The 13116-nt window shown below is 38.3% G+C and overlaps 1 protein-coding gene across 1 annotated transcript in view; it reads right to left on the bottom strand.

The window, feature by feature from the left end:
- The window catches only part of exoc4 (exocyst complex component 4), a 112356-nt gene extending 99869 nt beyond the window's left edge, over positions 1 to 12487 (bottom strand). The window contains exons 1-7 of the mRNA XM_055054792.1: positions 12400 to 12487; positions 10930 to 11119; positions 9592 to 9786; positions 7115 to 7308; positions 4934 to 5043; positions 3217 to 3317; positions 2347 to 2501 (exon numbers count right to left, since the gene is read on the bottom strand). Coding sequence (XP_054910767.1) covers positions 2347 to 2501; positions 3217 to 3317; positions 4934 to 5043; positions 7115 to 7308; positions 9592 to 9786; positions 10930 to 11119; positions 12400 to 12479 — 1025 coding nt within the window. The 5' untranslated portion in view covers positions 12480 to 12487. The remainder of the gene's footprint in view (positions 1 to 2346; positions 2502 to 3216; positions 3318 to 4933; positions 5044 to 7114; positions 7309 to 9591; positions 9787 to 10929; positions 11120 to 12399) is intronic.
- Positions 12488 to 13116: the final 629 nt, after the last annotated feature.

Genomic DNA, 13116 nt, shown 5'->3' on the forward strand with positions numbered 1-13116 from the left:
ATTAGACTGAGCGTCAGTCAAAGATCATTAAATTACTGTAAATAGGGTTCCGACGTGCTGAGTGAATGCTTGTGAAATATTAAGTGTGCTGGGTCATGATGCCGCCGGGCAAACACGGATATTATTCGCAGAAACAAGATTTCCAGACTTCTCTGCTGAACAGGTGGAAAAGAAGGAAAACGAAGACTAAACCATCTCCTATGCAATGTACTTGTCCACATTTAAAACTGCCTTTAAATTTACTTTGTGACTTTCGTTTTGTGACCATTCATTTGATCCTCATATAATGGAAAGGAAATGACATTCCAGTCTCCATCTTCTTTCCCTCATCAATCATTTCTTTATAAAACTCACCCTGTAAAGGGTTTCGTCTGAAATGTTTCCCAAAGTAAAAATAAAGCAAACACTATGACAATGAATACTTCAAAATACAAAAATACCCACACCCTTCAAACCTTTTTGATACGTTTTGTCACATTACAAGAAGAAACTTTCAGGCTTCAAACCAAAACAAGCAGCTTATTAATCCAAAGCGACATGAATGGGATACCTTTTTTTGCCACATCAATCTAAAAACTATGGGTTTTATTTCTTTTTTGTCACTTTAGGGGTTCCATTTCAAGTCACTCTTGCTTTGTGTTCTGCTTTCGTTTTTGAGTTGATCTTTTGTGCACCATTTTGTTTCCGTGGTTCCTGTGAACTCAGTTGGTGTCATTTCCCAGCCTAATCTCCTGTTTCACTAGTCTTCCTCCAAAGCTGCAGCCTGTTGAGAATCAACTACCTGTTTCTTGCTCACTAATCGCTGCCTCGTTGAGATTGGAGAGGAGGTTCAAAACTCATGTTTTAGTCGGTAAATGTGCAAAACCACATACTCCGAAAGCTGTAATTGCAGTGAAATGTCGGCAACATACATTGCACAGAAATTCAAAGATAACTTCCTATGAAACCAATTTTTCTGACTATTCTGAGCTACCTTGCACTGTTTTATATTTTAAAATACAGAAATTTGAGGCAGTAATATTAAACCATGAGTACTTTTGTAAGGCATTGTATTCTAGTGTTGCATGCTGGGAAATTAGTGTCTTTGTTAAGGACATTACCCATAATATTTGTGATATAAAGACAGGTGTTGGCTTCCTGAGACATTGAATGAGAAGAACCAAAAGGAAGTTACGCACTGACACACTGTTTAAGATATGAAGAGTTTAAGTGTTGCCTGCTGATCTGCAGTGCTATACAATATAGTGTGCAATATTCAAGACCATTGTTCCCGACAAGTGCTACATCAGGTGGAGTTTCCATAGCAACAAGCATTGACTTTAAATTGAAATGAACATAGAGGGAACTAGCAGTATGTGCATCCAAATACAAACACACACAAACTCCAAACTGCTAAGTGCTCACAGATGTACACATGAAAGCAAATTCAGAAACAATCTGCAGGGCGTCGGACCTAAAACAAGCTACACGGCGGTCTATTACAGAGAGGTCAGATGAGATTCGACCGTCAGCAGAAGAAACAAAGCAAACGGGGCTGGAGAGAACATCCCTGACAGAAAACAAGACGTTCCTCTTAAATGGTTCGGGATCAGTGGACTGAGACCTGTGCTTTTTAGGACTGCATACCTTGTATGTATGGCTGCAGCGGCTAACGTGACTGCTTTTAAAATGTGGCAGTCCTATAAGGCAGGTGTACAACTGCTGGTTTGTGTGTATGGGTGTGTTTAACCATGACATGTCTTTGTTTAAAGCAGCACAGTGTTTGTTTTCATGGTCTGAGGCCGGCTGTGTCTCCAGCATTTGGTTTCGCTCTGTTTCACACCTGGTTGACTGTCTGACTATGAGAGCTGCGGGACTGAATGCAAAAAAGGTTTGTGTCTGCCTTTGCTGTCTGCTGTAAATATATCTAAAAAACCCATGGCAGTCAGAATATTGATATTGATGCAATAATCAACTCTAATGTTTAACTAAGAACCTGCAGGGAGAAAGACAACCCTCGACTCCTGCAATCAATGGACAGAGTCGCCGCCTTTTATTTAATAACACTGGGTAAGGGATTCTAATGGGAATACCATGGTTTCAGAAGAATAAGCAAACAGGCAGCTTAATAAAAGTCTTATACAGATACAACACTGCTGGGAATACAAGTGGCAGTTTTATTAAGATATTTTTCAGGGATAATACCAACGCTGTTAATAATGGATTTTTCAAACCCAACTTTATATTTTAATGAAGAAAATATTAATACCGTTTAAACAAATCTGTTTGTTTCTTCTTTTTTAACATTTCATTTATCAACTGAACCTTTTTATTTTTAAGCATGGCGTCCTTTGACTTTTACCATACCTTGGCTGGCTCTCCTGCGCCAGGTTTTCTCCTCTCTGGTAAGCATGATCTGCTATCTGAGTGGTGGATCTCTTGACGATCTGTTTCAGCTCGGGCTCCAGTCGTTCCATTATGGCTTTAGTGGTATCAGGAAGTTTCTTCAGTTTTGCAAGGGCCTGAAGAAAATGACCAAGACTTCCATTAAAGGAAAATTGTCTCAAAAATAAGCACTACCAAAGTATATTGAAATTATAGATGGCTTTCAAAATATTTCACAAAAAATATTAAAAATGATGATGTACGCTTGTATTCTGTTCCTTTTATTCACATGTCCCTAAACAACTTCCCATTGCAAGCCACCTACTCAAAAAATACAAAATGTTTTACAGCTTCTCCATATCAATATTTGCAATGCCACGTTTCACTGTGGAGAATCCATGTTCAAGCTAATGTCCGATATTACTTGATAAATTATGTTTTGCATGTATCAAAATAGATGTGTTCCCAATAACGGTAGTAGCAAACTGCAAATATGACTAGCTTTCTCCTTGAAATTATCTTCTATAAATTGTAAATAAAGGCCACAGCTGTCACAAAATCTAGAGAAAACCAATGTACACACAGGTTGACTGTTGACATGTGAGTTCTAATGGGTTTAGCTTCCACTGCACTTCATTCAGAAGTATCAAAGTAAAGCACTGTAAGTGCTAACTAGATTCCCACTAAATTAGATTCAAATTTGAGGTTGCACTATTATTAAATGAAGATCTATAAATACGTTTGTACTTTTATTTTGCAATTTTTACTGCAGACTTAGGACAAATCTTAATATTAATTTAATCTTAATAGGAGTCCAATCCTGATTTATATATTTTTTAAAAGTCCATATACCTTGATGAGTATTCCCATAAACTCAGCGCTGTTTTCCTCTGGATCCACTTCAGAAAGGTCTGCCTGGGTCAGATCACGAATGTCCTGCTGCAGCTCACGTACTAAAATAAAAAATTGGGTACAATTACAGAAATAACTCAACAAGATCCCTTTGATGTATTTTCACCAGGATATTCTTCTCATTTGATTCGTTTTGTAACCGACCAAACACAAATATATAATTTTCAGTACTTAAATCCTCCAGTTCCATCTTTTAAGCACACACACACCTGAACCTGTCCCCTAAACACCACCCCCACACACTCAGCAGCTGAGTTAGCCACATTAGCAGCTAAATTGAGAATGGCAGTATCGAGTGATGCTCTAATTTCCATTAGATGGGGCCTCCCAATTCCCCATCAAAGCATGTTAGGAGAGTTAATGTTTATGGCAAGTTAATGGACTTTGGGTGTATTTCCTCTTTTCAGCCATTCCAACTGCAGCTTGTGTAATAATTATGACAATTACTATCTACAAATGAGGTGCTCTAATGCTATTAGACAAAATGGAAAGCCAGGCCTCTGATGGAAGCCAGTTGCTATGTCGTGACCGCGGTTGTTAACATGGCAGTATATAGGCACTTACCACCTGGTGGCGGCTAATTGTCAAGAGTTCAGCTGGAGTAATATGAGGGGAAAAATTGTGGTTGAGCTTTTACTTTTTAGTCCACAGTGTGAGACAAGTAAACAGATATTTATCAAGCATTCGAAGCAATTTATACAGTTGTGTGTTTACTCATTTGAGGGCATGACACGGGAGTGCATACAAATGAGAGGATAGGACAGCATAGGAGGTGGAATAAAAGATGGAAAAGAAAGAGGCTTCAAGAAAAACACAAAGAGAAATATGCATAACGATTTAAATGCATGGGAATGCTTAATCCTGTACAGTAACCTGCTCAGAATCCACTGAGTTAAAACCGATGAGTCGTTAACTTCGAATGCCATGAGTGGGTGGTGGGAAAAAAGAAAATAAAAAAAAAGTACCGCCTTAATATAAAAAACTCAGAAACACCCAGGGAATGCCAAGTTATTGCTGGATTAACTTTTTTCATTATCTTCTTGTTTGTGTTCCTCCTTGCTCTGCCTGGAAGAAATGTAGTGCTGACTCTACGCCCCTACCACTGAGAAAGACCTCATACATTTCTGAACACAGTTAGGGTTCTGTATTCTCAGCTTCTACCAGTTTGAGTTTAATAGATGGCGCTCCCCTGCTGTGAACGTAGAGACACTGGGTGACTAATGGTACACGTGAGGGGGGGTGTGCAGACGGGTGATGATTATATTGTTAGAAAAGAGATGTATATTATGATCATAGCTGAAGATGTTATGACATGTGCTGCAAGGGGAATGTGGGTGTTTGCCTCTGTGCAAACTTTGTGTGCCTATTTCCTGACATTTCACAGCCTTATTAATGACATGCAAATGGATTTAAGCCAGGGAGATGCTAGTATCCTTTTGTTAAGTGGATCAAAAAAATATTGAAAATGCATCTCCTGCTCTAGCCTGGTTTTCGAATTCATTTATGTCTTCATAGTTTTCCCCTGATGTGAATGGACTAAACATGGACATGTTTGATTTGTAGCTTCACCTCAAATACTCTCTTGACATTTTTATCCTTCTCATTCATTATATCAGTCAGACACACTCTAAAAATATATATACATATAGATATATACCACTGCTGGATCCAGGTGTGCTGAACTGTGAAGAGTCCAGAAGCTTGCGTGGAGTTGAGAAGCTGCTCACTTCCAAAAGTGGCATCGGAGATGTATCTTTAGTCAAGGACCTGAGAGGAGACAACAACAATAAAGTGAATAATCATTTAAGAAATATTTCACTCTTCAGTACATATTTTAATATGGGAATGCAACTACATAAAAGACGCTGTAGACTAAGGCTGTTGGAGATCATACTGACCTTTTTTCCCAACTCAGTTTTCTTGAGCTATTCTCTGTTTATGTATTTTTGCAACAATTTCTGCTAGTAACTTTTGTCTGTTTTGTTTACTCTCTTTGTTTGATCTTTCCATTCAAAAGTTAATCTATGTCTCCTTCATGAACAAGGGTGCTAACTGACATACTGAAGCCATGGATATTTTTGTGTAATCTTTGTTTTTCCTTCTCATTGAAGGTACTCCTGACCTATGTCTTTTGGGCTTAACTGTGTCTCTGTCCCAGATGAAGTCTCTGACACAACAATTGCTGTCCTCCACTTTGAACCAATTATTTTCCTTTCCTTCAGACTATATCTGGTGTTAAGCTGTGTCTTTAATGAACAGATATACTGACAAAGCTGTTACTTCCATGAACAGTGTGTCTCATCCCTTTGTTTTTAATTTTGTGTTTAGTAATATCTCTCTCCAATTAAGTCATTCACGCCACTAACCCTGCCAAGAACTTTTGGTATTTTTTTGTTTTTCTTTCCTGTAAAAACTAAACCAGGTCAAGTGCCGGTGCGTTTTCTTTCCTTTACCATGTCACTTTTCCGATCTCTTGACCCCATACCAGACACAGCAGATAACCGTTTATATCAGGCTCGCTTCTGCTGGCTTTTTCTTTCTGCTAAACAAGAAGCCTTCCTTTTCAGTCACAACATGCTTTCTATGAATGAGGAATTGTTGCAATGTGAATAGCTAGATATAACACTGAGCTCTTTGAACTGATCAGTTTGTATCATGTGATTTAGGATTTTCTTTAATTTCATTTGAATACTGACTGAATCTGTTGTCCTTCACATAGTCTTTAGATGGCATTTGTTGTAAAATTGCTTTTTTGTGAAGAAAAAAAAAACTCCATGGAACCTGAACTTGTGTAAATAAAAACAATCTCCAGTAAGAAGAAAACACCTTGCATCTCTGTTTGGTAAGGATGGTGCTGCTTTCCAATGAGCCATTTATCAACCCCGATGTGGGAAGCAAATCCTGGTCCGTTAAGTAAGGCGGCATGAACACCGTGTGCCTGTTAAGTGAGTGGGCTGCATGGAGGCTGGTGTGTTGTTAGAGGCAACCCAATACAGAAGGGCCAGAACCTGTCACTAGCTGACCCTTATTAATAAATCATTGTGCTTCACCAACCCACAGCCACTGTAATTATAGCACCCCCACAGATACACACATGTAAAAGTGCAAACAGCACTTTAAATGAATGCTTTCCATGGAAAACAAAAGTAACAAATGTGTGTTCAAAGCCTGCGGGGGAGCATTATTGCTAATAGGTTAGACAGCGGCATAACGAAAGTTAGAAACTGGCCGTCAGGTCACAGTTAACCTCATAGTGGCAGTCAAACACATTCTGTCATTTAGACAATCACTGCCAGAGACACGAGGAGGATGACTTCTCTTGCTGTCAGTATCAAGGAAAACACAGATGATATGACATATGCATGGTATGTTTCTTAAATAAACAAAGATCAACACCAGCTCTGCCAGAAATTATGCGTATTATAATTATGTTTAAGTAAAAAATAAGTGGTGTTTGCTCCCAGCAACAAACCTTATGCTTGTTTTCTAATTCCTTTGTTGCTTTCCAACACAGTACCAACATGTATAAAAAGCTTAACTGTTTGACAGTAAGGTTTTCAGTTCATTCAGAAAATAATTGGAAACTTTTAGTCTGTTGCCATGACAAGGAAATGAATACATTTCATGAATGGCTAAGCCTTTTTCCCCTATATTAATTCTAATCTATTTTATTTTACTCTGCAAAGCTTCACAGTTGAATAAGTTCAGTGTTTTTAATGCCAATATATTCTACTATTATAGCGAGGTAATATGATAGAATGAAAATCCTCCATAGTGTTAAACTGCAAATCATTTCAAATTAAGAAATGATTTAAGAGTGACCGAAATCCCCTTTTACCCTGGAAGTCGAGGGGCATTTTTGTCCTTGTTCTTGTGTCCGAGGCGACTGGTGGACTTGATGTAGAGGTGACGGTGCAGCTCGTCGATGAGCACTAAATGGATGTTAAGCTTTTTGTTTTTGAGTTCCAGCCGAAGATCTCCGAGCCCTTCAACCTGAAACAAGGGGCCTTCCAGGGACTCCACGGCTGTCACCTGCAAACAAGTCAAGAGGGTGTTGTTCTTTGCTGTCCATCATAAACTCTTTGCAAAGAATAGAATAACTACTAAGTGAGCTTTAAAGTATCATAACCTCACATTAAACTTTGTTCCGAGTCCATTTTTCTGCTTATTAAAAACTTCAAAATCAATTTCTCTTTCTCGCCACAATAATGCAATTATGACATTTTTCAATTTTCATGTGGATAAAAAAAAAACAAAAAACTTTGATACAGCAACTTAAAGTTGCTGTACTTAAACTTAAAGTTCCTGGCCTGCAAAGTCGGGCCAGGAATGAACTGTTCGTACAGAGAGATGTAGGGATGAGGGGTGGGGAGAATATGGTGGCCAGGGGGCATAGGTCAAGTTTGTGCTGATGCAAATGAGACTCAGACTTGCAAGTGGATGAGTTAATGTGCTTCATGATCAGCCTCCTTTAGCAAAATATAATAACCCCCTACGCCAGAAAGACTTTACATGTGATCTCTGTGTGCGTGTAAAGTTCACACTTCTCAGATGTGTCTCAGTCAATTATATGTGTGTGATTGTGTGCCAGTAAATCGCAGAAAGCGTGTGTGTGTGTGTGTGTGTGTGTGTGTGTTGAGGAGAAGATGAGGGAAGACTGGTTAACATCATTAGGGAACCAGCCTGTCAGCATAATGAGAAATCTGAACCCTCTTGTGAATTTGCAAAGAGAAAGAGAAGGTTTATCACTGGCTTCTCCACTCCAAGCGGGGTTTCACCTGAGCACACCTGGATTTAGCGATACAACAGGAGCAAGGGCACGAAAAGAGAAGGTCGGTTTTTATAAACCAAACCCCTGGGATGTAATGCTGCCATTGCAGAGTACAAAGAGTGCTCAGTTTGAATTTTAATTGAAGAGATAAGCCTGGTAAAAAAAAAAAAATGCATCCATACAATGTTAGTGAGACTAAGCCAAAGAGAAGCCTGGGATGTTTACCTGGCCATTAAACATCATGTAAAATGAACAATAACTTGAAGAAGTACGACCGAATTTCTGCAATAATTTGTTAAAACTAACCAGTTTCGAACAAAAAGAAATTATGTCAGATTACTGGTACCAAAGAAGTGCAAAGATTTGGGCAAAAAAGGTCAGTTGATCAATTTTGAAGTTAATAAGTATTTTTATTTTTTTAACATATCAAAATGTTGATCATCTTTACAACCCTTTTAGAAAGTGCCTCTGACTTTGATCAAAGCTGCAGCTCTGTTCTGATCATTGACAGAGAAATTTCTGTCATTAACATTATCTACTCTTCATTTATCTACTCTTCATTTTTATTTCCTGTTGAACTTAACCCTTTCTGATTAGCTATTTCTCCAAGATAGATTCAAAACGTTCAATCCTATTGTATGGTACAATAATTTAGCTTAGACTGGATTATGTTGATGACTTTTAATCCATAAACGTGCTTGACTGAATTGAACTTATTTAAATATAATCTGAACCAAATGTGCCAAATAAAAATGCCAACATAGGGGGAAAAGCAGCAGCACTGCCACTAAGAAGATATTCAAATATAAGAACGAGCAAAAGTTTGTTCAAAGGACTTAAGAGCACTTTCTCGATGGCAGTAAAATGGCTGCCTGCTTATAAAGTAAAGCACATTTAAAGTTCGCATGACAAAGGTAATGCATCCAACTGACTTTGAACTTTTTACAACCTCCTAAAACACACCGTATTGACTGAGGTTGAATGGCGTTCCATTTCCTTCCACCCACACAAAAGAGGATTTTTCACGGTCTTGTGGTTGCGCCACCGTTTCTCTTTTTTTCCTCCTCCTCAGATAACCCCCATTCTAGCAAACTAATTATTAGCAGGTTCCAGAGGAGAAAGATGTGTGGGAGTGACATTGGATAGGAAAGGGGAAAGAAGAAAGCGACATACAGATGACAGAGCCCGGTCGTTTAGTTGTCAATGCCAACCTTCACCCGCCCTGCTGAGGATACTGCAAAACACATCAAATGTGCTGCGGCGCACACGTACACACGCATCTGCAGTGGCCTTACAGCACTCAGATGATGCGGGTTGCATCCACTGGACCATTCAAGGCAAGAAACAGTTTCTTTAAAGCAGTGAAAGGAGCAAGGGAATCAAGCTTTGGTAGGAGCAGTTTGTAAACACGTGTGTTTATGTGCACATTGGAGGATTCTGAAAGGGAACCCCATCACCACTGGCTATGGTTTCACGTTTCAATAGGTAAAACTAAAGCACATTTAAAATGATAAAAAGTTCCACTTTCTCCACTCTTTACTCACCAACATGTCGGTGGCGTGAAGGTAGTGCTTGCTTGCCATATAGGTCTCAAGGCGCTGAGGCACCTGTTTGATGCTTTCGATTTCATCCAGCAGCTGGAGAACATGCTTGTGTTCAATGCCTTCGATCCACAGCTTCCTCAGCTCATCCCTCTTACAGTGGAGAAGCATTTTGCAAGACAGCAGGTTCTCCTTCACCTGGACAACAGAAGAAGAAAAACTGTCAGGTAAGAATGTTGCATTGTATCTCAAGTTTAAAGCTATTTTCAGGGGATTTAGTGCTTTCATGTAAACATTAAGTGACTCAAAAATAATTACAGCACCCACAGCCACATTTGTTTTTCATTTCGGCAAAAAGATCTTAGGCTAAAATTGGGAAAGTCATTGTTTTGAATAACAAAAATTGTAATTAGAATTTCAGACTAATTTTAGCTGTAAGATTAAAATAACTACAGAAGAAGTTTAGAATGTGTGTCTTAGCTAAAATAAAACTAAGTTCTGCTTGGAAACAGCACTTCAACATGAGAATGCCTAAAAGGCAACAGAATGAAATAAAAATAAACTGTTCTGAATTTTGATCACAGATTCTTTAGTTGTTGCCTTGGAATTCATAAAATGCCTGAATTAACAGGAAGTTAGAGAAGAACTTGTTTTATCTCATCTGATTGACTGGGGCCTGTTTTTGGACATCTGGAGTTACTCACAGCTGGTGGTAGCAGGCGTTTGAGCTGAATCACATAAAAGCCCAACAATTTCACACTTGAATGCTCAGATTTCATCTGAAGACATACACATTAGAACTACTGTTTTAGCAAAAACACACGTAGATGTTGAAATTTGCATCAGTTCTATATTTGTAGTTCTTTGGCTTCTTTAAGCTCATTATATGCTTCTCAGGGTGCCAGAGATGTAGCTGACACAAGGAAACCTGACAATCTAAAGTTACTGTAAGCATAAATACAACTGATTTCAACTCACACAGACTTAACTTCAGTAAAATACCGGATGATTCACTGACACCAGCTCTACATATCTTTATTACACTCATTTATGGTTACAAAACAGAATGAAACACTCAGGCATAGAGCTCAGTTTCTTATAAGTTTAAGATGAAATATGTTACAATAGAACATATTGTAAAATCAGCTCCAAGCACAGTGAAAGGAAACATCGTACTGAAGAGAAAACAGTACGATGTTTTCTCTTCAGAAAACATGCCAACAGCTGGACTTATGCAGGCAAACGTTTATAAAAATCTGCATTAACAAGTATGTCTGAATGTGACCAGATCACTCAGGACAGGCATTACTGCCAGGTGAATAAGGTTTCTCTTCTTCGTACCTGTTTTATCTTATTGCGGGAGCTGGTGATGCGCTCTGTAATGCTCTGGTAGGTCCGGATGGCAGTGGTGAGTTCAGCGTAATGCTGAACAATCAGTTTATCCAAATCTCTATCACAGGTTTCAAAGGCCTCTTCCAGACGACCCTTCTCTGTCTCTCTGTCCTGCACATCATCACTGCTGGACAGAGTCCTGAATAAGATGCAAAGCAAAGCAATATGACATAAGTTCCACCTTGACTAAATAATACAATAAAACAGGATTCATAAGTGAACAGATTTTGATGTTTGTGCATAGGAAATATGTTCTATGACACGACTGAGGACATAATAAATACAGTACCGTCCAAAACTATTCAAACCACTAAAGTTTTCCATACTCTCTCATATTACAGCCAAAAAAGTCTGTTTATTTTTTGGACATTCCATGTTATTGACAACACAAAGTAGTGCATAATTGTGAAGTGTTCCCCTTTATTCTGGTAGCTCCAAATAAAATTCAATTCAACCAAATAACATAAAAACTTTTAACACATCAAATGTTATTCCATTGCTAAAGAATGACAAAGGCCAAGTAAAAGAAACACCAAGACCAGGACCAAAACTGAACCTTTTGGCCAAAATGAAAAACACAACTGGCAGTAAAATAACACAGCACAACATCCTGGAATCAACAAACCATGATAATGGTGAAACGCGATTGTGGCAGAATCATGCTATAGGGATGGGTTTTTTGTTGTTGTTGTTATTTGTGTGTTACTTCACGTTGTATTTGGGAAACAACATAAGCAAATATTGAGGCCTGCAGACAAAATACAGCAATAGTTGCTCAAGCTGAATAATTTTACAAATCAGCTTACAGACATTTTAGAATCTACATGTGCAAGCTTGGTAGACGTATCCCATAAGACTTGTAGCTCTGTGTAGTGCAGGATTTTGTGGTTAAAAACCTTGTATTGATTCGGGAAGGGTTTAAAACAAATGCACGCCACACTTAGTCTGTGAAAACTTTTAAAAACCGTCTGCAACGCTTGTGAAGTCTTGCGTTGGTTTTAACATGTATAAGTTCAATAAAATGTATAGAAAATGTGGTAAATCAGGGGTTTCAACGGGATTCGTTTTGTTTGTTTCATTTGTTTTAGTTTTCTCCTATGTTTTCCATGGGATGACAATAATAGGTTAGCTATCTATAAATCGTCGTCGCGGCTATTATTTTCCTTTCCTCTTCAAAATAAAAACAACTATTGTTGATAAATTTCAAGTATTTCTGAAATGATGAATAAAAATCCAGAGTAAACGAGCGTTTATTTCTATCTGATAGTTTATAACACAGGAAGGATGCAGCTACCTCCCATGTAGCTTCCCAAAGCTAGCTGTCATCTCGTATCTGACTGCAAATATAAACAGCGAAATGCTTTCCTCACGTCCTTACTGCACTGTTAGCCTCGCAGATAAAATGTTAATTAACCTTACCTTATGACAGAGATAAGAAGACCAGAGGGGTCTTTGTTTTTGTTTACAGCACTCCTGTATTTGCCTGTTTCAGTTGCCATTTTTTCCAGCTGCAGCACTCAAACAGGAAGAAGGGAGCGTGTGGTTGCGCAAGGTGTTCTGGGAGTTGTATTTTTAAAGCGTAAACGAGCAGTTAGAACGCCTGTGACTGAAGTAGAATCAGTGAAAGGATCCACATGGAGTTACCTTCTCATACCCAGCACCATAATCTTTTTAAGGAAGTTCCAAAATTAATTACTTCCTGTTGTGCTACGGTTTTATTTGTATTTTATTAGAGTTTGTCTTGAGGGCAGCGGGAAGAGCCAAAGTAATCACAAGAATACAGACATGTTATGGGTTGTAGTTGTTGATGCTACTGATTTTTCTTAAGCTCATTAACAAGTGAATTGTTTTCCCATAATTTGGAATATTTTTTCCCCTCCATTTTTCAGCCATAAATAGGTTACACGATTGGATGACTAGATGCAAAAAATAAATTTTATTTTGTTTTATTTCATTTTTGATTCACCTAAAATATTTTACGTAAATCTGTGTCTGATTCCTTAACTCAACTTCTGCTATTTTCTCAACTCTCGATGTTGTAGTTGAGAATTGCAAATACAGAATACATTGTTTTTATGTTGGAAAAAACCCTGAATGTTTGACAGTGGTGTACAGACCTTATTGTTAAGTCCATGG

Source organism: Poeciliopsis prolifica, unplaced genomic scaffold (assembly GCF_027474105.1).
Source record: "Poeciliopsis prolifica strain line A6 unplaced genomic scaffold, Auburn_PproV2 SCAFFOLD040, whole genome shotgun sequence".
NCBI classification, from domain to species: domain Eukaryota; kingdom Metazoa; phylum Chordata; class Actinopteri; order Cyprinodontiformes; family Poeciliidae; genus Poeciliopsis; species Poeciliopsis prolifica.